Raw genomic sequence first — 27,537 nt, 5'->3', positions numbered from 1 at the left:
ACCATTTGAAGTATATTTCACACATTAGTTAAATATTATTGAGCCACCTCTCAAAAAATACATAATTGTGTTAAAGGCACCCATAAACACTTATAGAAAATAATTTGACTTTAATATTTTTATGTTAAAAATGCAACATTGAGTTTTTTCCATACATCTATTTTAAATCCCTTTAACTAATATCATTATTAAGAGTACAAAGTGGCTCGCTTTTGATGGTGTTATAGTGGGTGATTTATCCAGGGCCTCATGCATGCTACATGTATATTGTTCCACTGAATTGTACCCTGAGCTCCAATGCCTGAGCATTTTAATCATTTCAAAAATTTCCAGGGAAATTTTTTTGACTTTTTTTTTTATTGAGAAAAGGAGAAAAAAAAAAAACAAGTTTCCACCTCCTCCCAGTCTCTCATTTTCCTCCCCCTCCTCCCACCCTTCTCCACCTCCTCCCACCCTTCTCCCTGTCCCCCCACTCCTCTCCCCCTCCCTCTCCAGTCCAAAGAGTCATTTCATTAGCATTAATACAATTTCAATGCTGAATGAAAAACTAAATGGCTCTGAATAAGTTTACATTATTGTATCCCAATTCTAAGCTATGCCTAAATTTTGATGTTCTTTCAAACAAGGAGAAAGAAAAACAGTATGCTAGATAATGATCTAAAACCATATTTGAAGGTCATACACAGCACACAGTTGTCTGTCCGTACTTGATCAAAATTGTACCACAATATACATAATGGGACCATCCATGTGCTCATTATTGGCATATGCTGGACACCAAGTAGATAACCAAGAATTGCATACAGATACGGAGAAATGAGTAGATGAAAAAATTCAGTATTGACCTCGGTACAGTAGGAAAATTGCCGGTCAGGTAAGCATGAGCGACTGAGCTGTGATCTCAAATACCTCTTTGTTGTTATGCTAATATGATCTATCTGTCTGTTTGACTGTCTGTCTCCGTCTATTTATTTATTATTGAAAGTTTATACACTATATTCTGATTACACTTCCTCTCCTCCATGTGCTCTCAGAACCTCCCTACCTCTCAACCAGTCCAAATCCATGGCTTCTTTCTCTGTTTTTAGAAAACAATTATCTCCAACACCTACTTAAATGCTGGACCAGCTGTCTAACAATCCCACAGCTTTAGAGTAAAAGATCAATCTTATTTGAGATAATCTGCCTACCTAGATTAGCTGAGTTGGCAATAAAGAGGCCTTACATGAATATATAAGATGAAAAGAAATTGAGAAAACACAAAACATCAATCTCTGGTCTCAGTATGTATGTGCATACCCCTAACACATAAGAACACCCACTTTTTAACTTTTTAGCATCATACACCACACCCAAAAAGATACACACTTAAGACACGCAAAAATAGAAATATATTGAGTAAATAAAATTGCATTATTTACTGAGATATTAACCATGGGCAAATACAAAGTTTGTGTTCATATAAATATATATCACATGAAGATTTGTGGAAGACATTCTGGACAACAGTGCAATAAAAATCTCTGACAATGTGAAGGCACCTTGATCACTTAACTAACAGGAGGTGAAAATGTGGTTCTACATGTTTAAATATTGAGGATGGCATTTTATCAAATGGTGGGAATCAGGCAATGCTATTTATTTAAGCTTGATTCACTTCTTCATAATAAAAACCAACATACTCCCCTGACATATTTGAAGATTACCCTGTAAATATTTCTCAGTTCTCCTCCTGAATCTATTTTACTTTCAGATTGTATTGTTATATTTCTATTTAATATATTCTAAAATATAACATATTTAATATTAATCTATATTTAAGTCATTCTATCAAAACTGAACTGATTTTAATTCACGCCTTTCTTTTTCACAAAGTTGATTAATAGTTTTTAATATTCTGATTTCATGATGTTGGGAATTAGATTGAGGTCAGGTTAAATATTTTTATAACATTACTGTTAATATGTTTGCTTCAAAATTATTAATAATTTTTTTGTCAAAATGTGAGGTATGGTGTCACCTGTGTTTTGTCCCAGCAGTTGGAAGATAGAGATAGGTGGATCTCTCTGCGTTCCAGAGAAGCCAGGATTACACAATAAAATGTTCAAAAATAAAATATAATAAAAAGTCAGGTGGTGGTGACACATGCCTTTAATCCCAGCACCCAGGAGGCAGAGGCAGGAGGATCTCTGTGAGTTCGAGGCCAACCTGGTATACAAGAACTAGTTCCAGGATAATATCCAAAGTAACACAGAGAAACCCTATCTCAAAAAAAAAAACAAATAAATAAAATAAGATTCATTTGGATAGTTACATGCATAAGCTTGGCACAAAGACTGTTAATAGAAAGTTCATATTACACATCAGATATTTCCATGATCATCATCGCTGCCTCTTCAATGATGGGACCATACCTCTCTTTGCCATCCATATCCTAGGCCTTCATTTTCACTTTTACTTATTTTATCTCCATTTGTATATAAATCAAGTTTATTTCAAGGCTATCATACAGATATCATATATTTTATCTTTTTCTAACTCTATTTTTATTTAAAAATGAATTTGCTTATGACCATCATCTATTAGTAGTTCCCTTTTGTATTCTATCTGCACACTACATATAAATATATAGCTCAATAAAACAATAAAAAAGACTGATCATGGTTACAATTTTCAAGTCAAGAACAGCCTACTAGATGATTTTATCCTCTTCTATGCTAGGGATATTATGATAACTGCGAAACACGAGCCAAGCCTACATACCTAAACAACCTTCCAAATTTTGAACATTTTTCTTAGAAATGGAAAATCATTAAGACTTTTAAGCAGGGGAATGACAAGTGTTAGGATTTTTACATTATAGTACAAACTTCATCTTCTTCAAACTGATTGCAGCACTTTAGATATAAAAAGTGTAGAGATAAATTACATAGATGCAGTCAACCAGATATAAAAAGAATTGGACATCAAAGGTAAGAAAGGAGAAGATAAGGATTGTACCTTTGTTTCTGGCTTGGACAACTAGCAGATAATATTGTTCCTTGAGCTTTACTCTGGTGTGTCAGGGAAACTAATTAACTTCAAGTGGCATACAAGTGAAAATATTAATATCATTCTTATGGGTGAGCAATCCCTTCTAAAAGGGAATAATGCTTTTTTTGGGTAGCTATTTTATGTCAAATATGCTTTTTTGAATCTCAAATTTTGTATGAAGTAATGGAAATTAATACTGATTTTAACTTGTCTTGGCCTTACAAAAATTATAACTTAATAACTTATACGTACCCAAAATTAGTGCTGTATGCCATGACACTTATTAAAAAGATTATAGGAAAAACAACGGTCACTTTTCTTTGATACGGTAGAAAAGCTATTGGGGAATATAAAACCTAGTACATTTGTTTCATAATAATTGTTCATATGAACAATTATGTTCAAATGAAAGACACTATATATGCCGCTAGTAGTTTAAGAGATATTTGATATAATACCTCTGATATGGCATAATATAATATAATTATGTAATATAGTATAATATAATAATATAGTATAATATAATACTTTATTTTGAGGAACTGTGATTATATTTAAGATTGACAGGTCACATATATATCTGGTAGGGTCCTTTCTATGTCAATGTCTGCCACAGAGTCTAATTTGTGGAAATAAACAAATCTGTGCTCAGCATTATTTCCATGGAAAATAAATCACTGGACTTTTACTTACAATCAGTTTAACACATATGTTAACAGGATTCATAAGTTTAATAAATATAAAAGAAGTTAGCAACTCTTTCTTCCCTTGCATTGAATCCTATGGGAGTGTTTTCTGGTTCACTGGATTTGTTTTGCTTTGTTTCAGGGGTCTATTTCATCTGGTTAACAGTGACAGTGTGGTGCTAATGAGTCTTATCACAGCCATAGCATCAAACAGCACTGTCTTCTCTGATATAATCACTTCTTTTTTCTGCACATATACTGCTTTACCTTTTATCTTGATAGTAATGGCTGTGCTTCTTTTGTTTTCAGTTGCATCAAACTTTCTGGAGTTAGGTATAAAAGACGGAAAGTATGTCAAGATCTGTATTCAACACAAACACAAAATACTGATTCTAGTATTTCTCATGAGTTCAAAGTCCTCGTAATTTAAAATTGAAATAATTCTCTATTTTTGGTTTCTTTTGGCTGTTCCTGTTTTCATGACTTTCCAAAGATTCTCAGTAAATAGGTCTCAAAGGTGTTGCAATTTAACTGGGATGTTTCTTAGTGGATTAGTACACACGAAAGAAGCTCAAGGCATCAAGTTTGATCCCTAGTTTCACAGAGTGATCCAGTTTAGAGTATGCCTTAATTATGCTTCTAAGAATTACATTGTAGTCTGTGGATTCATGTTCTGGAGTTATCCTTTGTCAATTAGTAAGGTCGATATGAATGATTGAAAATTGCTCATTTTATTTTATCTAAAACAATTTGATGTCAAATCAAAACACTAGATTATTTTAGCATTTATGTGTTAAATCAAATGGGCACAGCTAGTAAATGAGAAAGGGATAGAGAGAGAGATGATAGATTGATAGGTGACAGAGAGCGACAGAAAGGTATAGAGACAGAAGCAGATAGAAACAGACAGAGGGAAGGACTCTGTTTTATAGTCCACATAAGGACTATTTCTAAGTTTACATTAGAACCAGCATAAAATAATCATAGTACTTTATGTGTTATTTTTCACTTCAGATGAAAGGTATCCACTGAAAAATCCTTTATCTGTTTTTCTAATCTCTGAAGTAACAGTTAAATGTCTGTAGAATCTGTGACTAGTGTTTGCTTTTGCTCAGTAGCCATGTTTTCACTGTAGGATCAAGCTGACATCCTTCTAAGTGGTCTCCAATGGTATGCAGCAAGCACCCACTCTTGACATTTTCATTGTCAAAGAATCTTGACAATGTCAGGTTCCTTTCACAGCCTGTCATTGTCACTCACTAAGCAGTACTGTGATTGTTAATCCCTTAGAGATTTGTCTCCTTTATCACGGTCAACCTGTGGGAAATCAGAACAACACATTCTATGTCACTTAGGTATAAATGATAATAATATTCAACTATGTTTTTCAAATTTTAATGCATGATAATTTAAAAAAAAAGATTTACAGGTCACCATAATTTCTGTTATATTATTTTGTGTGTACTCTATTTAAAATATTTGAGAATAATGTAGTTAACTGTTGTGGAATCCATATTGGGTATATATAAGAATTAAAGGAATAAATTAAATGTTAAAACAATTATTAATAGTAGGATTAGAAATCATGCCATTCATTCATATACTCATTTTTTTGCAATTGAATAAAGAAAAAATAAGCATATTTTCCACGCACTTTCTATTTCCTGTCTTACTTATGAATTGTGTTTCAACATCTGAGTTGATTATCTTTCTTCTTTAGTGAGAGTGATATAAATTCCATTTTAATAGCATGTGCCTAAGAATAAACCAAAATGAATAGAAAAGTAAATGTTCGAATTCAAGGTGATATTTCAGAAGGAAACTTTAAATCATGGATGGAGATAGAAATTTAAAGTCAAATATTATTATGAATTTAAAAACAAAAGAGTAAATACATGTGACGACTGTAGATGTAGGTCATCACACGTTCGGCTTGACCGCTTGGTGTCATTACATAGCAATTTCCTGTGTGGCCTGCTGTTACCAGTCCATGCAGCCATAAACATGCGCTACCTAGCCTATGTTCCTTCATGATCTGCCCAAAACTGGGGGAGGGGGGGAATACCTTTGGCTAAGTCCATTAAAACGTGGTTGAATATTCTAAGTTATCAAAAACAAAGCAATATGAGTTTTTCAAAGAGCTTACGAATCCTTTTTTGACTTTTACCACTTTATATTTTTAAATACTCTTTGAGCTAGAAACAACTGATTATCTCTTTCAAGATGAAAGGGCTGTATCAGAATCATCTTTTCATTTTGATTGTCAGTAAAATAAAGAAAGTGCTTCTTGAGAAACTGAAGCGGAAAACCAAATTGATATCTTTTTTGTCTCCTTCCTGCAACCAAAATGGTCTAACGTTTTCTATTTATTAAAGCCAACATTTTCCCTTCTGTCTTAGAAGTAATTGTGGCAATAGCAGTGGATTTGTTAACGTGGAAGAGGAGTAACTTTGTTGGGTGCTACCATAGAACAATAGGCAACTACTAACTGTTGGGAGATGAAGTATTGTGCCCTTTTAATATGATCCTCTTAGTGATTAACCATAGTAGAGGGGTCAGCTTTGAAACCATTTACACACAAGAACATGATGAACTCATCAGCTTATATATGTATATATGTGTGTGTATGCATGCACAGACATACGAATAATAGAGAAAGGGGGGTATCAACTTGAGCGGTGGAGGCACAGAGAGGATTCAAAAGAGAGGAGCTGGGAGATGCTGGAGGGAAGGAAGAGGGGGAATCTGATGAATTCTATTTCAAATAAAATACAATTTAAAGTGATTATTGTTTTAAATATTTGGGGATATTCATTATGTAGAGGCAAAGTATATATGCATGTGTGTATTTATGTATTTGTTTATAGTGTTACAGATCTTGTAGAAAATGAAAACGCTTGAGATTATACCTTTACTAATTGTAGGCATGTCTTGTTCTGAAGCAGCCGCTTTTCATTTCTCATTTGTTCACGCTAATGGAGAAGGAGTATGCTATAAATAATGCAAAAATCACTTACAGCTGACTTGGTTATATATTGTATATTTTTCATCAGACTTAGTTCTTAATTGTTTGCTCTATTTATTACCTAAATGAGCTAACATCATGAGTCTTTAACAAATGATGATTGGTGGAGATGGCTAAGAGCCTTCCACGTAGTGAGAAATTCAATGTAGCATAAGAGACTTCCTGATAAAAACACTCGTGTGGTATGCTGACAGCTCTGTAGACCAAGAATCTGACAGACTGGTGCTCTGCAGAGATGGGAAAATAAGTGTTATCTTTCCACAGCTATTCAAGCAGACTTTCAGTTACCATTTTTCCTTTAAATTGACTATCTTAAATTTTTCACTTATTGTGTTTTAAATATGTAAGATAAAGGGAGGTTATTTGGAGTGTTTTATCCCAGTATTCTCTTGACATGGTACCTTTGGAAAGATCACATCTGTCCAGTTATTTCACATTTGCCTGGGATAAGATAAAGAGTCCTGTGTAGAAGAGTAAGGTATCTAAATTTATTGAATATGAAAATGAACTCTAATGTGGAAGCAGGTTGGAATAATATCTTTTAAGTGAGGCATTATGAACTTTTAAAACCCAAACTGTCATGGTTTGTAGTAAAATAATAAAGATATCCATTTTAATTGATTCTTTTCATTGTTTAATAAAATTGCTTTGTTTGATTGCTGAAGAATTTGAATTGAGTTTTCATTACCCACTTCTGAACAATTTCCTCTGAGATGCAGACAGTATTGAGCTAATGAGTTTGAATTTATATTGAACTTTAACTATCTTCATGAAGTAAAGGAAAAATATCATGGCAGTAACTAAGTAGTCTTCATTGAAAAGTATGTCGTAGAGATTTTACAGCACTGCTTTTAGTAGAGCTCAAGCAGTAAATGGGAGTTTTACCAACTTTGCTGTTTCCATCTTTTTGATAGTTTTGTCTACTTTAAAATAAACTCATAAGGTAGCAGAAAAAAATAAAGGATAATTTTATTTTAAAATGTTCTAGAAGAATGTATTCATGTTACCAAGCTAATCTGAAGACAGGATTTGTAAATTGCTTCTAAGAAATCTTTCCAAAGAGCTAGAATATTTGAACATTGTCCTAAATATTGAAGTCTCTGTCCTCCAATGTATAGTTAGCTTTGACAACTGATACTGCTCCAATCCAAAATTTGCATTTCTTGTTGTTTGAAAGCCAGTGATGTACCCATTCACACTCCTTTGTTATGTCGCTTTGATATTGTATTTCGTAAAATGATTTTTGGGTTTTTTGTTCATTGCCTAACCAAGTTCTGTTCTTAGGAATCCATTTTTTTTTTATTTGTTGTTGGATTAAGTCATGCACTTTAACTTAATCTTGATCAGGTTACCATTTACTAAAAGACTAGCTTTGCATTGGGTAACATCTATTCTACTCTGGTTCAAAGGAGAATTTGTTGTACGGCAAAGATGATTTATTATTAACTTGCTTAGTTCAAACAGGATTAGACTTTACAAGTAGGTTAAATGTTTCAAAATGATTACTTTGCTGAAATTTGACATCCTGTCTAAGAAATAAGAAAACAATGAGCAAACACAGGTCAGGGAAAAGTTTTCTTACTACAGCTACCTTCCCTTCAAGCCAAATTGCTAATTCCCTAATGTTAATCCTTCTCAGATCTCATTTAAAGTTAGTGTTTGGATGATTTGGATTAATATTATATCCAAATAATTTATATTCATTCCCCACAGGCAGCAATGGTGGTTCTTGGGATAAGGAAACACTGCACTCTTCCCCATCCCAGGGATCTCAGGCGCCTGTTACACATGCCCGCATGCCTGCTGCGTATAGCCTTCCAGTTAGTCATCCTCTCAACCATCTTCAGCACAGCCACCTTCTGCCAAATGGTACGATGGCAATTTTTAGCACTAAAAGTGGTAGTTTTAAGATTTTTTTCTTTAATGATTAGCAGAATGATAAAAGCATATACTGTATTCACACAGTTAATCAGTGAAAACTATAGCATGTCTCTAATTTGTTACATTTCCCGGAGAAATAATAGAGCCAAGAATAGAATATATGTATATATTAAACACATACACACAAACAGGCACAAACAATGATGTGATGAATTATGGCAACAAACTGTAAGCTTAACTTCCCAGTCATGAGTGAATATTACTGTATACGAATAAACTTTTTTCCTTGACCATCACTATTAAAGTATTTTTCAACAGTTTAACCCTTAATGACATGTCAATGATAATTCCAACTGCAGTGCAGCAATGATGATCTATGTATTTTCTGCTTTTAGGACTGGAGCTTCCTTTTATGATGATGCCCCATCCTCTAATCCCTGTAAGCCTACCTCCAGCATCTGTCACCATGGCGATGAGCCAGATGAACCACCTTAGCACCATTGCAAATATGGCAGCAGCGGCACAAGTTCAAAGTCCTCCGTCTAGGGTGGAGACATCAGTTATTAAGGTAGCTGTCTCATCGCATCGTTGTTTTGGATATTCATCTTAAATTACCATCCTTTTGTACATTTGGTTTATTCCTATCAGTAAATCTCACCTCTAAAAGTTAAAGATTATCAAATAGTCTGTGAGTGTAAATGAAAAAAAAAAACTACATGTAGTAAGGGGAGATATTTAAACTAGCTTGAGCAAATTTAAATTCTTGCTTAATAGTAAGAACATAGGGGAGTGAGTTAAGTAAGTGATATGGTTCAACTTATCTTGGCTCTTAAACACACAGATGTTTATATATTGTTCTATCAATAGTCTACTAAGCCTTTAGGTATGGATAATCAGACAACCTTGGGAGCGAAATTCTGTTGCTTATTAAACATATCACATTGGAAGTATAAAACAATCTTTCTCATTGTAGCCAGCATCTAAAATATGAATGTTTCAGTATGGATGCATTGTCTAAACGGTGTGTAAAATAATGTAATGGAGAGTAGGCATGTCTCATATAATTTTCAAAGTATAAATATCGGATAAGGAGAGGAATCAAATTGCATTGCTGAGCATAAAGATTAGCTACTAAAATCCACTCGCTGGGAGCAAGCCGGTGAGGTCACATTTCCTCAAAAAACATTTTGCCATTATTACACTTATTACTTTTTGAAAACTTAGCACTAAGAATATGACATGTATAAAATCTCATAGAAATGACCTTTGAAGTAGAGAAAAAAGTCTTTGAAGAATGCTTATTCTTATGATGTATGCTATTTTAACACTTATAATACTAGTTTTAATTATAAGAAGTTGGGGCTAGAGAGATAACTTAATGTTAAGAGCATGCACTTACTGCTCATGGAGAAAAACCTGAATTGGTTCCTAGCACCCATTTCAGGCATGTTACAATTCCTGTAACTCAATCTTCATGAGACCTGACCCCCTCTTCTGGACTCTGGCAGCACATACACTTGTATATACACAGACAGACACAAATTTACCTGTAACATAATTAAAAATAAGCTGTTTTTATAAAAAGATTCAATTATTCTTGTTTCAAAAATCACATAGTATACTTATATAACTTTCAAATGTAAGCATCCTGCAATTTCTCTTTTAGGTAAGATATAAAAATAAAATATCTAGGGCACAGATTTAGTAGTTTAAAAGTAGAGTTATAAATTAGGAGGTTATGCCTTATATATTTTGAATTAGAAAGCATGGACTAATATCAGGAGACTTGGATTACGACTCTTTTCTGTATACATGCAGTTGTCTATGTAGTGAATCATGTTAACTGTAATACTGCAATCTGGAAGCAGCTTTTAGTAACTGTGTTTAATTTGAGATAAGTAGGAGGAAGAAGTTAATTTTCCTCTGGAATTGTCTTTAGAAATCTACCCATAGCTATATTGTTACAAATTCAGAAATATTTATGTGGTTTCTTGATCTACGTTTCAGAATGCAAAGGAAGGAGATCTAGGAAGGAAGGAAATGTTCAAAGAGGGGACAACAAAGTAACGGAGCTTTACTTCTTCAAAAGCATGCCAACACCTACTAAGTCATGCTGATATCCCACTTCCGCGTCTCTTGGGAAAAATATTTTCAGAAATTGGCAACAAATAGAGTTAAGGAAGCTCTGGATCATGGTATAAATCATGATGCTAACAAGGACAGGAGAAACATTGCTATAGTTGAGATTAACTGTAGAGAGCAGACAGTTCCCACTGCACTATCAAAGGAAAGACCAACTGGTTTGTAGAACTGCTGAAAAACCCATCTTCAGAGAGCTTCTTTCCTGACAGACAGCATTCATTTTACATCTAAAACCTGGGTATGCTCAGTGACAGAACCAGGTTCTAAGCTAATGATCAAAGCTTCTGAGTGTGATATTAGTACGCTCCCTTGCTCAAATCTTGTTTAGGAAACTTACTTTGTCTTACTAATTAAATGGAGTTTAGGGAAGTTTTATTTTCTCCCAAAGAAAATGGCTGACAGAGATGTCACATTGAACATAATGGACCCCAGTGTGTAATTAGAATGGTGCCTTAACTTGATTTGCTTGACAAGATTCTAGATGTAAAGACCAGTTGAAAGTAGAACGTTAAATACTAAAGAATTAACTCCATATCAAAGACATAGCTACTGAAGAGAAAACAGAAATGCGAAGGATTGTCTACATGCTGAACAAGTAATTCATATTTTATAATTGATGATAAGACTTAATATTAAGCACAAACTAAGGGACAATGGAAGTAAAAATTTGTTGTATAAAATAAAAGTGAATAATGTACCTCTCAGGATATTATATTATAAAAGATTCCTCTATTCCTTATTTTTTACAAAACAGAATGCCCTGATACTTTTCTTCAACGACATACTGACTAGTGCTATCAAATCGGACCAGAGTCTCAACCTATGAGTTGTTGCCTCAGGAAATAAAATCGATCCACTGTTTACCTAATATGTTCCTTGAGTAGAAATGCCTTTTCATATGGAAGTGGTTAAAACTAAGATAACATTACTGTATCATAGATGTAAATTTTATAAAGCTGAACTTTTAACTTGTATAAATAAAGATAGTTTGAGGCAGACATACTCCTTTTTTTAAAAAAAATGGATAATGTCTATGACTGCTTTCATGTGCAAAGACAGTGTTAGGTAAAACTTGTTATCAGGGGCTGAGAATGTCACAGTTCAATTAGAAGATTGCTTGCCTAGCATCACAGGAGTTACTCACCAAGCAACACACACACACACACACACACACACAGTGCTCCCTCATCCTTGATATAGAATAGTTTGTTTCGACAGCAGATGTCTGATGACTTAATTTCTTGTGAATGTTGTGTTCTTGTGGATAATTGTGACAGTTCAAAAGTAAAACAAAAGAAATTCAAATGCTGTAGAGACAGAAAGAGAAAAATTTAAAGCCACTGAATATTCAGAATTAAAAACAAATGTCAAGGAAAACATAGCTAGATGAAGACCCTAGAGCAGTGACATTGGTTTTAGAAGTGCTCAGAGACTGGAATGGTTTATTTGGGCAAATTTAAAGAAAAAATGGGCAAATCTGTTAAGAAAATCAGAATTTTACCTTAAGTTCATAAGACCTATGCATTTATAGATATACACTAAGTGACTGAAAAATGTATATGAGTCGATTATATCAGTGAGGTCAATGTGTTTTTACTGTCACCATTTACTGAATATAAAGTGACAATAAAATTGAGATTTTTGTGTGGTTTTAGTTACTTTTCTGACTGTTGTGATAAAATACTCTACCATAACCACGAAGAAATGAAAGGTTTCTTTAGGCATACAGTTTGAAGGTTGGACATGAGAAGGAAGTCATGGCAGGAAAGCTGAAGGAAGCTTGTCATATTGTCTCCACAGAAAACTGTGGTGAGTGCTACTGCTTAGCTAGTCCCTCTTATTCAGACTGGAATCCAATTCCAGGCTATAACACTCCTCGTATTCACAATAGGTCTTCAACTTCTGCTAAACAAGCCTAAATACTTCCTCACACACATTTTCAGGACTTTGTTTCCATGGTGATTCTACATCCCCTAAAGTTTATCACCAAGGTTAACCAATACATATATCATGCAATCCAGTTTCCTCTGTGGTTGAGAAACATTTTCCGACAGCTTCCCCGTCTACAAACAGACACAGAGATACAGATAGAGACACACACACGAGCTGAATGATGCTTAATTTCAGCAAAATAAACATTGTGGAACATATATATGTATATATATATAATTCAAATTTATCTATTAATCAAATTGAAAATTGTATTTTGATATTAATTTAAAAATATTTTTTCAGACGAAGAATTTCCACTGGTTCTTTTTTTTTTTAAGTTTTTTTTTCCTTTTACACAATGAAACATAAAAAAGTATTTAGCTGACTTCTACACCATACATATTCCAAACTTCTTTTATTTTTTTCACTCATAAGTGGTTTTTATTTATTTTTTAAGAGTGTATGGTATCTCTGTCTCCAGACTATGTATTCTAATATTTTCTAATAACATTTAAGTGATTTTTGAGTTTCCTGAAGGTGCCCTCTACCTCTGTATAGTACTGTAGAAGTAAACTGATCAGAGCCAAGAACCTTGACTTGGACATAAACCACAATTTATACACAGTCTACAAATATAAACACGAGTCCTAAGATTTTTTGTTTGTCATTTGTGGGAGTAGGGAGTCTGGTATCTTTCCCAGAATACTTCACAAACATCCTACTATGTCAATTTTTTTCTTAATCTGTTGTTTTCCTTGTAAATTTGTGTTTACCTACTTTTCAAAAATTTAAGTTCTAGTCCCTTGATTTAGAATCTATAGATATGTTGAAATGAAACACCCCAAAACTCTCTAATAGACAATTCATGCAATTTCTATATGATTTCTAAATTTTAGGAGGTTTTCCTTTATTATATTCAATCATGAAGTCAAATAAGCAATCTAAATCAAGAGATTCATTCCTTTTTATCATCAGCAAGCTCTTTAGTGGGTTGGAATGCGTTGCTAATTGATTCTCTTGGGATCCTTTAAACCCATCCCTCTAAGACCCCTCAATGAATCACTCTTCTGATTCCATTTTATTTATTACATATGGAATGATATCAACGATTTTAAAAACTCTTTCTTGCTGAAATACATATATTTAGTAGTTCAAACATGTTGCCTGGAGTAGGATTTCAGGGTTTAGGGTTTTTGTTGTACCGCCTCCCAGGCTCATGCTGAGTTGTTTAACATCTAACCTAAAAACAAAATTATAAAACAACTGACTTCCTGCTGAACAGTAGTGGTGCACACCTTTAATCCCAACACTCAGAAGACAGAGACAGGTAGACATTCTTGCATTTGAGTTCACCCTGGTCTGCACAGCAAGTTCCAGGACAGCAACGGCTACACAAAGATACCCTGTGTTAAAAAAAAAAAAAAAAAAAAAAACAAAACCAATTGGCTTATTTGGAGTCCAGTTCATATTTAAAAGAAAGCAGAAGTAAATAAAAAGAGAGGAAGTGGTTTTCTTCCTTTTTTGTGTAAATGACATCCCAGAATTAACAAATACCATAGAGGACAAATTTTATGATCATATAATTAGTCTGCCCCATAAATGAGTAAGGGATAATATCACCATATTCTAAATGCCTTGAAGTGATGGATGACAGTTGTGATTAACAGCGGTTGTTGCTGTCATAAAAGGCAGGTAAGATACTCTGCTATGACAGGCATATAACCCTATCCTTAAAATGCACTTGTGGCAAAACAAACTTCAATGTAGATAGACTCTAGCTCCAATTCTGCTTAGAGTCAAGAAATAAAAGTAGATAAATATCATTTAGTCACATCAAAGCAACTGCAGATAAAAGGATTAGAGTAGGAGTGGTCTCTACGAACATGTACAGTACCTAACCGAATGAAAACCTGGCTGTAAGTATTTGCTGTGCAGAGAGATGACAACAAACAGCAAGAAAACTAGGTCTGAACTGACCCAATTCCTGTTCGTGTCCTTCATTCCAACATTTCTTTTGCCCAGAATGGAAGGAATTCAACCTTTTAGTTACAATGCTAATACTGACTGATAGTTCACATCTGTATTCCCAGCCCTTGGGAAGCAGAGGCAGGAGGATTCTGAGTTCAATTATAGCCTAGACTATATAGTAGGAACCTGCCTGAAAGGGGCAATAATCGGCATTCCTTTTTTACCAAGATGATTTCTAATTTTCAAGTTAATAGTTTGATTTCTTGTTTAGGTTAACTTTATATTTCTGTGCCCTATAATACAATGAGACTGCCAGAAGTACCATATATATAATGAAAAATAGACCTTTAAAATGAGCACATTGAAAAGCAAGAGGAGAATAAAGTCAAGATTATATTTCTAGAACCTGTTTGGTTAAATTAAGTAAAATAGAATATTTTTTGTATTTTATCATCTAAAAGATATCTTAAATATCACCCATGTTCTTTGGCCCTCATTGTAGGGCATGGAATTAATAGAGTTTTCAAATACTAGCTCCTTGGTCTTTAGTTATTATAAGTATGTTGACATCACTCAGTATGTGTCTTAGAAGTCCTTTTCAGCATTTTCCAAATGCAAAAAATAAATGCTACTTTTTTATATCTTTATGTACTAAATGAAACAATGTAAGTGTGAGCAATAGAAAAATCAAGAATATGGAAGTATGGGGTTTTGGTAATGTATTAAGCAGAAACACTGACCAACTCTGTCAACTTGTAAACTAAGAAGTTTTAGAAAGATGTTATTTGACATTAAAAGTAGCTGTTTATCTACTTCTAAGCCATTCCCATGAGAAAATCTCTAACTGAAATAAAGACAAATAAGGAGAGTGAAGGGAGTGAAATAGAGGACTAAATTAATTAAATCTCTGTGAAATCCTCATTGAAGTAAAGCAGTTGTGATTATTACTCTTTCTCAGGGATAATAACCAGTATTTTCACAGTAGAGAACAGGTAGCTACAGCAATGCTTTGTTGTAGTGAAAATATTCAATATGTCACATCCAAGATAGTCAATCAGTCAGGGATGCAACAATATGAGTGCAGTGGTTTTGAATTCCACCTTTGATTTGAAATTACCATGAGAACAATGCTTATTGTTCTGCGTCAGTATGCAGGCTTCTCTTTGCAGTTATTCTTATACCATTACTTTATTAGTTCGACCTTTTTGCAGGGAAAGAGTACTCTCTTAAATTTTCATTTATTATTGTGGCGAGTTTTATAAAGATGGAACATTGCAAAAGATTGTGTTTTATTGATTGGTAGAGTTGATGTTGGACTATAAAGCAGTGTGTCAAAGTATTAAATAATCTTCCTCTCTGTTCTACCTCAGGCCAAGCTTAGAGGTTAAAAGGTACCAAGCAAATGAAATTATAAATCCAGTTTACATAGTTTCCCCAAAGACACTGAACTACTTCTTTCCTATTATGTCTAAATAAAACTCATTATCTATTTTGTTTCACTAATAATTACAAGATTCTCTCCAAGCTATTCTTTACTGTCTTCATTATTCTCCATCCTATAGAATATCCTTGAAAGGCAAGCATATAAATATGATAAAAGAATTAAGCTGTTGAAATAAATTAACTTATTGTGCAACAATGTATTCAAATCTTTCTTGTTCAATGGATTTTGCTTTAATGAAATTCTTCAAGGAACAATACATCATGTTCTAAGGATTGAAATTATACATTAAGTGAAATGACTGAATATGTTGTGTCTCAATTTATAAAGAGTTTCAATTGAATAATTAAGCTTTTAAATCATAGAATTTGCATAAAATATTTTCTTTAAATAAAAGTATTATGTATTGTCATAGTATTCTCTGTTCTTGAGTCTAAAACTACAATAAAGTCAAATAAGGAAAGCCAGTTAAATGTTTTAAATTTTATAATTCCCCTAGTTTTAAACCATGAGTAAAACTGTATTTTATGTTGAGGCTTTAGTCAATTTTTACGTAGTAATATGTCATTTTTAGAGTATGTTAAATGGATAAAGAAGTAAGTAAATGATTGATGAGTGAAATAAGTCAGCATAGGAGATTGCGACACACATATTGAATAATAGGATGTTTTTCTACTTATGTGAAATATGTTAAAAGAAACACAGAATGCTTAATATTGGCATATATAGTCATTGCCATAGTTTATAAATAAATACTTAGGTTTTGAGAATTAAATATGCACGAGGAACCATATTCCCTTACTTTCCATTAGGACTGTCTATGAACTTTGTAATGCCATGAAAGCCAGATTTGTCAATGATCTTACAGAAATTGATTTAATTCTAGATAGTATTTTATTTCCGTTCAGCCACATTATGAACAAATGCCATTGCAAGTAGCAACATGATGGTTACAGAACATATTAAAATGTACTGGAAACAATGATGTCATGTTTTGCAGAAGATATATTGGTTAATTTAGACGATACTATTTTAATAAAAGTCAACTATCATTCTCAAGTACAAATTCTATATTTTTTATATGAATAAAGTGTTAGCAATCTTATTGAATAGAAATTTATTTAAAACTCAGCCAGACTGGAAGGCCCAATCTGTCTAAATTAGGAGTTGCTTTTATTGTCAGTCATGCCTGTAGAAATAGACAGTTTTTTTTTTTTCAAGGTTAAAATCCCTGGAAGCCTCTGCGTGTTCTAACAAGTGTTCCTATGCCCAGTCACAGACAGGTGGTGCTAACTGAACTCAGGGTTTAAAAATATACAAAGTTGGGAAAGAAAGCTGCTGGAAGGATAGGGGAAAAATGGGGAGAGGGAAATGGGTATAGGTCTACCAAAACACTTGCTTGGAATTATAGACAATATTTATTTATTTTTAAGAAAGAAAAAATTACAAACAAGTTAATATTCAGTTGGGTAAATTTCAGAAGATTGGTCTGGTTATGGATGCAATTCATCTATATTATGTTTACTACACTAAGATATCCACATATTTTTCTTAGAAATTCTACAGTAATATTTCAAGCTCATACTCTATAATAAATACACAAATGCTGCAAAAGCAACTTAAATTATGACCATCGAATACTATATTAATTTAATGCAATTTTAAGTTTCTAAAATTTGATTTGAGCCTTTTTAGCATTACAATCACATCATTTATTCTGTCTTCCACCTTCTTCAAACCCTCCCATATACTCTGCTTCGCTCTCTATCAAATTCATTATCTTTTGAAAATTTGTTGTTGTTATATGCAGATAAATATATGTCTAAATGTAACCTGCTCCACCTGGTTTTTGTTGTTGTTGTTTGCTTGATTGATTATTTTCTTTGTTCCTGGCTTTTGTGTCTGCCTTTTGAAACAAGGTTTCTCTGTGTAGCCTTGCCTGTCCTGGAACTAACTCTGTAGAAAAAACTGGCCCCAACCTCACACAGATTCACCTGCTGCTAATTCCTGATTGCTGGGATTAAAGGCATGTGGCACAACTGCTTGGCTAACCTGCCTAGTCTGGATACTGTTATTCTTGTGTTTTCCGTGCTGACTCTTTGGTATTGAAAAATCAATTGATGATCTCTTCTCCAGGGAAGTCAATTTCTCCAACTCAGGATTTTCAGTTACCTGTAGTTCTTTGTTGAGGACTTGTGGACTTAACCCCTTCTGTTTTGGCAGGTCTATGTTGGCATTGTTCAGCAAATGCTTTGATCGTCATGTTGGTGAGATGTGATGAGTTTAGCTTCACACACACACACACACACACACACACACACACACACCGTATTGCTGATATTCATAGGCATCAAAGCTTGGCAGGACTGTCAGTTTCTCTCCACCTTTCGAGGCTTGCATAGCATCTTCTGGTACTATGAAGTTTAATACTTACAGAAGGGACACAATTGTGTGTATAAGACACAGCCTTACAACTAAGTCCCTGACGCTCTGCCTCTGACACTGTTTTTCCCTGTTTTGTTTGTTTATTTGTCCCCTGTTATAAAACAACAAACAAACAAATGGAAAAACCTAATTTACATAAACCTTTGTACAAATGTACATATTTAATACAAATGAAGTTCTCCTTTATGGACTGACAACACTTCTTCTAAGCCAAAGAAACACTACCTTTCAAAACACTAACAACACACATGAATAATCCCATGTTTGAGTTTTTGGTCAGGACTGTTAAAGAGACTCCTAAAACGTACAGGCTATTGCCCATTTTTGACCCTAGAGATAGAAGATTAAAAATCTTCTTGCTTAACATGCCATGCACTTCAGTGTTTAGAGGCCCTTGACTTGGAACTGATCAGTCCCCTCCCTAAGGATTAACTTTCATAGTATACCAGAAGGTGCCATGCAAGCATCCAAAGGTGGGAAGAAACCAACAGTCCTGACCAGCTTTGATGCCTATAAATTTGAACAATATGCAATGTGTGTGTGTGTTTCTCTTCCAATTTTCCCCATTGTTTTCTTCAGTGATTTGTTCATCTTCAGACTTTCAGTTGGAAGATCACTGAAGTTGAGTTGGAGTTTAAGTATCCTATATTCATCTAAATGGCACTCAGGTTTTCTATTAGCAGAAATTAGAGCACTCAATTCTTAGCATCTGATCAACTATGGCAAAGGAAAACGCTGAGATATAATGCGTCTGACAGTTCCTCTTTAATGTGCCTGTATTGTCTTTTCCAAAAGTATATCCTATATAGACTTGTTGAAAGCTCCTGAGGCTCAGCAAGTCATCATCACAGTAATTTCAGAGCCTTACACCTAGACTAGAATAACGATGGTGGTTTTCTTTTTGTTGTCATTGTTTGTAATCGTCACAACACTCTGTGAGGAGAGAGGTTCTTTGTTAGGCAATTTTGTATGGGATTGCCTCATGTTTTATAGGACACACATTGGGAATTGATTTATGATATCGGTCTTTCAAACAAAGCTTTGAAATTTTGACACTTGCTTTCATTTTATTTGTATTGTTCTGCAAAATGAATCCTCAATATGTATATATGCATGCTCTATTTTATGTAAGTGGTTGTTTGCTTGCCTACACCAAGTATGGTACAACCTTTATGCCTGGTGCTGGCAGAAGCACCAGGACAATGTCTTCCTCCCTGCAACTGAAATTATAGGTGGCTATAAACAATGCCAATGATGGGAACCAAGCCCAGGTCCTCTGTAACGGCCCCAATTTCCTTAATCACTAAGGTTTCCCTCTCTGGACTACCATTTTTTTTTAATATGAAAGTATTTTCTATACTTCTATACTCAGACATATTTATTGATTATTGTAGAGACAGTTTGTCAGTTTCTATGTCTGGGGAAACATTGTTTTTGGTTTTTTGCTAACAGTATAAAGTGTTAACTAATGGTTAATCTATTAATCTGCAGTCTTATTTATACTAGCTCATTATATGTGTGTGATGCGTACTCTCAACTCTAAGTAGCATGGCTACAGAGCTTGTTCAGACTGAAACGCATAGTAGGAGGCAAATGTCATCATGGAATTTAGAGTGAAACAGTACAGCAGGATTCTCTGCCACCTACATGATATATATTTGATGAACAGAAGGGACTGAATGGAAAAAGGAAGCCTAGGTAGTGAGATTTTTTTGATTCATAGAAAATAATTTTAATATTAAATAATATTCTGTTTTCACAATGCATTAATTGTGCCCATCATGTATCTTGAGTGGTGTCACCCTGAAAGTGCTGTTCAGAATTCTCTGGATAATATCCTGGTCAGCTACATCCAGGATGTATGTGGTCAATGGTGCCTAATGCCTGCTGTGGAAGGTGAACCTATGGAAAGTTGCTTTCAAAATAACTGCCCTCAACTCAGACTTGCTTAGTCCTATCAGCTCTTTAATTGTCCAGATGGTCTTGCTGAAATTTTTGAATTGTTTTCTATTGCCTAATATTTTCCCCAAAGAATGGATTAGTACTATTTGCCATGGCCATACTGAGGTTTACCAATAAAAATTATGATTTCCTACCTTGTCTTTTTAAGAGTGTTTCATCTCACTAATTCAGATGATAGGAGATTCAAGAATATGAAATTGGCTAGGTTTGAGATTTTTGGTCAAGATTAAATATGTCTTTTAGTACAATTTAGTGCTAGTGAACCACGGTGGGCCTTTAGAGACAGTCCTTTTCATATTTCTAATTTTATTAAGAAAAACCAACATTCATGAACCCAAGACTCAATACATTGACCTAGTATCCTCTTCTTTCCTTCTGTGCAATGCAGGAACGTGTTCCTGATAGTCCCTCACCTGCCCCTTCCCTTGAGGAGGGCCGAAGACCTGGCAGCCACCCATCATCGCACCGCAGCAGCAGCGTGTCCAGCTCCCCTGCACGGACCGAGAGTTCTTCCGACAGAATCCGTAGGTCTCATACTTGGGCTTGTCACCATCTTAAGCTTTATTAGGTGCAGCTGGGCTTTCTAATCAAAATACCCTCATTCCAAATAGATCTCAAATGTGTCATGTACCGAAGCTCCCTCGCAATAGCCATTCCTCAAAATTATGTGTCCCAGTTTGGAATGCCGTGAAGGATGATGCGGCATTAGCAGGTTCTGATATAACATCCTCTCTTTGATACTACACATAAAGATTTGAGCTATGAAATAGAAAATGTAAGTAATCTTCCAGATTAGTTTTTGAAGTACACAGCCAATTCCCAACCATCTAACATCTAAGTAGATCGTTTATGGTTTTCTCAACTGATTGTTTTTAATGAAAAAGCCTCTGCCACTTTTGAAATCATCTGATTTTAACATTCATCATTATTGAATAAAGGTATTCACAAAGACAAACAACAGAAATTAAATTAACCACAGTAAATGTCAAAATATTTGCTCTTCATTTTTAATGATCACTGGATTAAATACTTTTAATTTTAGCAGTTCTACCTGGAATAATAAGTAATACATATCTTCCTGTTATTATTAAAATTTTGAAGTAGGTCTTTGACTTATATAAAAAAAAACCCCTACAATATTAGGTCTTGGATGTGGTTAAATGACAAGTGCTAATAGTATTTAATGCTCTTTCAGTGGACCAGAGTTTGCTTTTTAGTACCAATATCAGGTCATTCACAACCGCCTGTAACTCCAGCTTCAATTTTTAATTTCTACAAGTTTTAATTTCTACACAGAAGTAATTTCTTCTATAAAATCATAGAAAAATGATCAAAATCAAATTTTACTATTATTATATTATTTTAACACTATAGATATTTTCACATTTATTGAATTTTCCAGCTAATATTTTTAAGAGCAAGTTGATTTTCTTATCTGGTGCAAGAATAAACTAAAGATCACATATCACAGTTAGTGTTTTTGTCTCTGTCTAAAAATGTTGAAATTCTTCCAAGGTCCTTCTCATTTCCCCCATTTATTACCTTAACAATGTGGCAAACACACACACATTTGTTTTGTAGAAAGCTCTTTATCTTGAATTATCATGATGCTCCTCATGGTTAAACTCAGCTTTTGAATTTTTCATCAGAACTACAGCTGTGATATAGTATCTCTGGAGAATCCTGAAATGTGAAGGAGAATATATACTGATGACTATATCACTTAAGACTCCAAGCTGTTAACATTTTGAGATATTAAACATCCTGTCAGAAAAAAATATACTAGGATGACGTACTCTGTTGTTCATAAAAGTTCTATCCCTAGCTTGTGACTCACCATTGAAATTTAAAATAATTCAAGGTTGGATGTCAGTGTTAACTCTAACACAATCCAGTGTTATTCATAAGATTCTCTATTTTTCCAGGAAAGAAAGGTTTTATCCAATATATTTTTTACTCAAATTATGCAAAATAAACAATATTTATTTTGTTTGACCAGCTCAGTAAGTGAATTCATTGACTTAGTTTTGTGAATCCTGAGTGTCCCTCATCTGAATCACAGCAGTGTTTTATCATTTCAGTGCTGACAGATCATCACTAGTGGAGAAAGCAATTGGTAGATATTAATTGGATTTGGAGTCTTGAAAACTACTCTTTAGATGAATTTTGAGATTCCTATGGCACACCATATTCTATGAAGTAAAACACAATAAGGATACCGAGATGACGGTTTCAGTTCTTTAAATGCAGAAAACTATACAGGCTGTGAAAGGTCACTGTGGCAGATCACTCATTTGAACCAGAGAGTGTTAAAGGGAACTTTATTGTTGAGATCAGAGTTTTTCAAAATTGGGGGAAGTTATATACTAAGAAGAGAACTTGATGCACAAGAGCATAATATTGAATACCTCATAGGCATTCACTAATGTGAATATTCCACATTATTCTAACCACGGAAAATGTTTTGTTTATATAACAACAGATACAGTACGTGGAGTTATTTCCAGTGTTTTCTGCTTATGCTAAAGGATTACTATGGACTAGCAATCTTCCAGTGGTATTACTAAGGGATTATAATTTCAAAGTTTGGGTAGCATATGTTTATGATTTTTTTTTATCACAATGTTCTGATGTTTTTGTGTCTGTTCCTTGTTTTGGGGTTAACAGCTGTGCATCAGAATGGATTGTCCATGAATCAGATGCTGATGGGTTTATCACCAAATGTGCTTCCTGGGCCAAAGGAGGGAGATTTGGCTGGTCATGACATGGGGCATGAGTCAAAAAGAATTCACATTGAAAAAGGTAATTTGAAATTCTCTGCCATGTCTTTTGTTCTGGAAATGAAACATGTCTATTTCTGCATCTGCAAAATAGCATAAAGGTCCTAAATATATAATGTTAATAAAATATGAGCCCTGATCATTAACGGATGTCTGAATGGTGACCTCTTACTTTCCTGTTGTCCAACGGTAGGTGACAATTTAATTTTCACAGCATTTTTAAAAGAGAATTACATGTCTATCCCAAATGTTAATTTTGAAATTTTAGATTTTTGTTTGTCTTTCTTAATGTACTCAAGGCCATTTTCACTTATGCAGCATGATGGAACTTGAAAAAGTTTACTGAAATTATTTTTTCTGATTTAAAAATACATGATCATTAATTTTTTTAGGATTCTTAAGTGAAACTTGGTGGTCATTTCAAAAGGTGTGGATAGCTTATTCCTTGAATGGCTTGACTGGAGGGCATCAGGATCCGTGTTTGTTCTAAAGGGCACAAATTCTGAGTTCCCTCTTCTTCATTCAGAAAAGAAAATAATTTATTTGTTAAGTTTTTACAGGGTTTAAAATAAGATATTTAAGTACTTAAATAAAAATTCTTTTTAAAGAGAGATTAAGTAATCCTAGGAAAATGCTTTTGAAATATTTTCCTAAAATGGGTTGCAGCTTTACTAAGGCCCCTAGGGAGAAAAAAATGTAAATATTTGCAAAAAACACTGTTAGTTCTTTGGATCATCCATGGGAACGTAGTAGTCATCTCTATGTTTAAATTTACCATTTTAAAGTAAAGATACTATTGAAAAATAGCAACAATAAGAAACATTTTTGGTTATTTTTTGTATACTATTATTGTGGTGTTTTTTTGTTTGTTTGTTTGTTTTTTTGAGACACTTTTTCTCTGTATCTTTGGAGCCTATCCTGGAACTAGCTCTTATAGACCAGGCTGGTCTCAAACTCACAGAGATCTGCCTGCCTCTGCTTCCTGAGTGCTGGGATTAAAGGCGTGAGCCACCACAAAGACTACCTCAACATTAGTGGTCTATAGAGTTCCAGGGCCTCTACATTTCTTACTGTAGTATTTCCATGCATTTCTTCTTCAATATTGGAGAAAATCTGTGTCATATATTGTTTCACTCATATTTAGTAAACAATTATTGCACCACAGATTATAAAAATTGACATAGGACATATTATGGAAAATTAAGTTTTTCAGTAACACTTTAATATAAGAATTAATTAGATAAGCAAAAGAGTCATTTTATGCAAAATCTCAGCAAAAGAGTAAATCTCTACCAAAAATGAGTGGCCATTTTTCATGGATGCTGTTGAGCATCCATGTGAAAAGCTATGAGGGTCTGACTCAGCCAGTGAGAGCGGGCACTACTTCAAAGCCTGATGGTCTGGTTGGATCCCTGGAAACCATATTATTCATGAGAGTTCCAACTCCGGAAGTCTGTCCTCTAACTCATAAATACCTTCCTTGACAAAAAGTATCAAATATGGGAAGTTACCTGATGCTATGAAATGGGTATCAATATATTAGGGCTTAATTTTTCCAGAACATTGGTTTCAAAGGCTGGGCATTAAAATATGACATCTAGAGATGACAATGAAGGGATAGTAAAGACAAAACTAATCTGATATCCACAACATTAAATCCTATGGAAAATCCGATGAAGAATTCTAAAACCTTGTGTTTCATGTTGACAGACATGTCATATCCTTGAGTTACAAGTTTAACCAAACTACGTTTTTTGTTTTTTTTTTTTTGCTATAATCATCATGTTTACTGTCATGGAACATTTTTAAAATGGCATGTGTTGAGCTTGGTCTCTTATTTTTCTTGTATATCCCTGACTCCACAAATTTACTATATTTGCTTTTGTTCCTTTCGAAATTCTTTATTCATTAATACACTTTCTCTTTTGATTGGATAACCTCTGACTAATCTAAACATAATTCTAATTAAACCAAGTTATATAAGCACTGGTACTAATTGAGATTGAATTGCCAGAAATATTAAAGAATAGAAAAGAATGAAACCACGGATGTTGGTTACATTCTTCAAAGTTAATAGTAAGGTGCAAGTCCATATTATCTCTCCTTGGTGCGATGTTTAAATATACAGCATTATGACTATGGATATATATCACACCTTATTAATTTATTACTGTTATTTATCACAGCAGTGGTTTTTAAATTGTTTTTCTCTCAGAAGAAAGACACTGTCCAGGTCACAAGTGTATCTCAATATTGTATATACAAAATTAGATGTTTACCATTCCAACTAGAATATGAATCTACCATTGATTTCAAATCATGGAAATTTTAATAGATGTTGATATAATTACAGTGTCTTGTTTTATGTTGCTCTTTCTCTTGGAAGAAATCTCTATCTCTTTCATCTCCTTCTAGCATACTGAATTAATAGGAAATATTCATGGGTTTTCTAGATTGATAGATTCCCCTAAATTAAATTTTTTTTTTCATTACTCCATTTATCATGTCCCTCACAATAGCCCTGAAACTACTCATATCAGTATTGAACAACTAACTTTATTTAGAAATATGTAGAAAAATTAATTATATATTCATGTCATTTTTGGTTTGAACTTTTTATGTGTAATTTGCTTTCTAACAACTAAATCATTCACAAGGCAATAATTCTTAAGAAAACATTGATACTTTGCATAGATAACAAAATTCATTTTCATGCCTAAAATGATTGTAGTGTGAAGTCTTAATCATCAATAACTTTTAAGCATGCAATGTTTTCCTTAATATTAAAATTCTATTGACTATATTCTATGTGACTAAAAACAAGTTCATTGTCCAGAAGCTTTATAAGTATTTGGGTTTAGAAAGCAAATAACAGACTGGCTGCTCTCATTCATTTTTTTAACTTTTTTCTTTTTTTATTATTTAATTAAAAATTTCCACCTCCTCCCCTCCTCCCATTTCCCTCCTGTTCCCCTCATCTCCCTTCCCCTTCCTTTCCAGTCCAAAGAGCAGTCTGGGTTCCCTGCCCTGTGGGAAGTTCCAGGTCCTCCCCTATCCATCCAGGACTAGGAAGGTGAGCATCCAAACAGACTAGGCTCCCACAAAGTCATTACATGCAGTAGCATCAAAACTCAGTGCCATTGTCCTTGTCTTCTCAGTCAGCCCTGCTTGTCAGCCACATTCAGTGAGTCCAGTTTGATCACATGCTCCCTCATCCAGCTGGCCTTGGTGAGCTCCCATTAGATCAGCCCCAATGTCTCTGTGGGTGGGCGCACCCCTCACAGTCCTTGCTCATGTTCTCCCTCCTTCTGCTCCTCATTTGGACCTTAGGAGCTCAATCCAGTGTTCCAATGTGGGTCTCTTTCTCTAGCTTCATCCATCGCCAGATGAAGTTTCTATGGTGATATGCAAGATATTCATCAGTATGGCTATAGTATAGGGCCATTTCAGGACAAATGCTATGCATTCTCTATCATATATAAATGCTAGCTTTAATATTAAGATGCATGCTTTCAGATTGGAGTGTACAAAGATGCCTGGAAACTGGTAAGGAGGAATGTGGGTAAGATTTCGCGGGAAGGAGGTGGGGGACAGAAAGTATGAAGGAGAAAATAGGAGTACTGGAACAGGAAGGGTTACGTGGTTGGACATGGGAGAGTATGGTAGAGAGGGAGTATAGGAAAGGATTACAAAACTATGACCTAGCCAGAGAAGGATTGGGGCAAGTTAGTACTACCATTCATGGCTTTCATCTCATAGAGTTTTCTTTATATCCAAAGAAAAAGTGGTTGGAAGGGAACAATTACAAATATCATTATGTTTATGTTTCAATGCTCGTGAAAATAATTGTTGTGAAAAAGTGTATTGAGTATTAACAAAAGCATATCAGTGGTAAATAATAGGATGTCTAGGTGAAAGACAAAGATGGGACAGATTTGAATATATTGAAAGTCAAAAGAGAATCGCTTTGATGGGTGGGATTGCTGCCTTTGAACCTTTCATAAATATCATTTATGCAATGAAGTAAAATTGACAGAGGCTGTGTGTTCCAATTATTTATAATTTTGTGTTACTATATGGCTTCTAAAAACATTATTATTATTATTATTATTATTATTATTATTATTATTATTATTATTATTGGCTGCCTCAGGCGAGGTGGAGGTAAAAAGCAATTACTAATACATTACAATGTTATTTCCAAATGTAAGCTTACTTCACTTACGATTTATCAATCATTAC

At 34.0% G+C, this 27,537-nt stretch overlaps 1 protein-coding gene across 1 annotated transcript in view; it reads left to right on the top strand.

The window, feature by feature from the left end:
* The window catches only part of Dach1 (dachshund family transcription factor 1), a 359,268-nt gene that overhangs the window by 229,597 nt on the left and 102,134 nt on the right, over positions 1–27,537 (top strand). The window contains exons 4-6 of the mRNA XM_041667539.1: positions 9,021–9,193; positions 20,904–21,039; positions 23,183–23,317. Coding sequence (XP_041523473.1) covers positions 9,021–9,193; positions 20,904–21,039; positions 23,183–23,317 — 444 coding nt within the window. The remainder of the gene's footprint in view (positions 1–9,020; positions 9,194–20,903; positions 21,040–23,182; positions 23,318–27,537) is intronic.

This window comes from Microtus oregoni, unplaced genomic scaffold (assembly GCF_018167655.1).
Source record: "Microtus oregoni isolate MIOR12 unplaced genomic scaffold, Mior012 000001F_ref0000356, whole genome shotgun sequence".
Taxonomy (NCBI): domain Eukaryota; kingdom Metazoa; phylum Chordata; class Mammalia; order Rodentia; family Cricetidae; genus Microtus; species Microtus oregoni.
The sequence above is the reverse complement of the archived record's forward strand: the minus strand, read 5'-3'. Positions and strand labels throughout refer to the sequence as shown.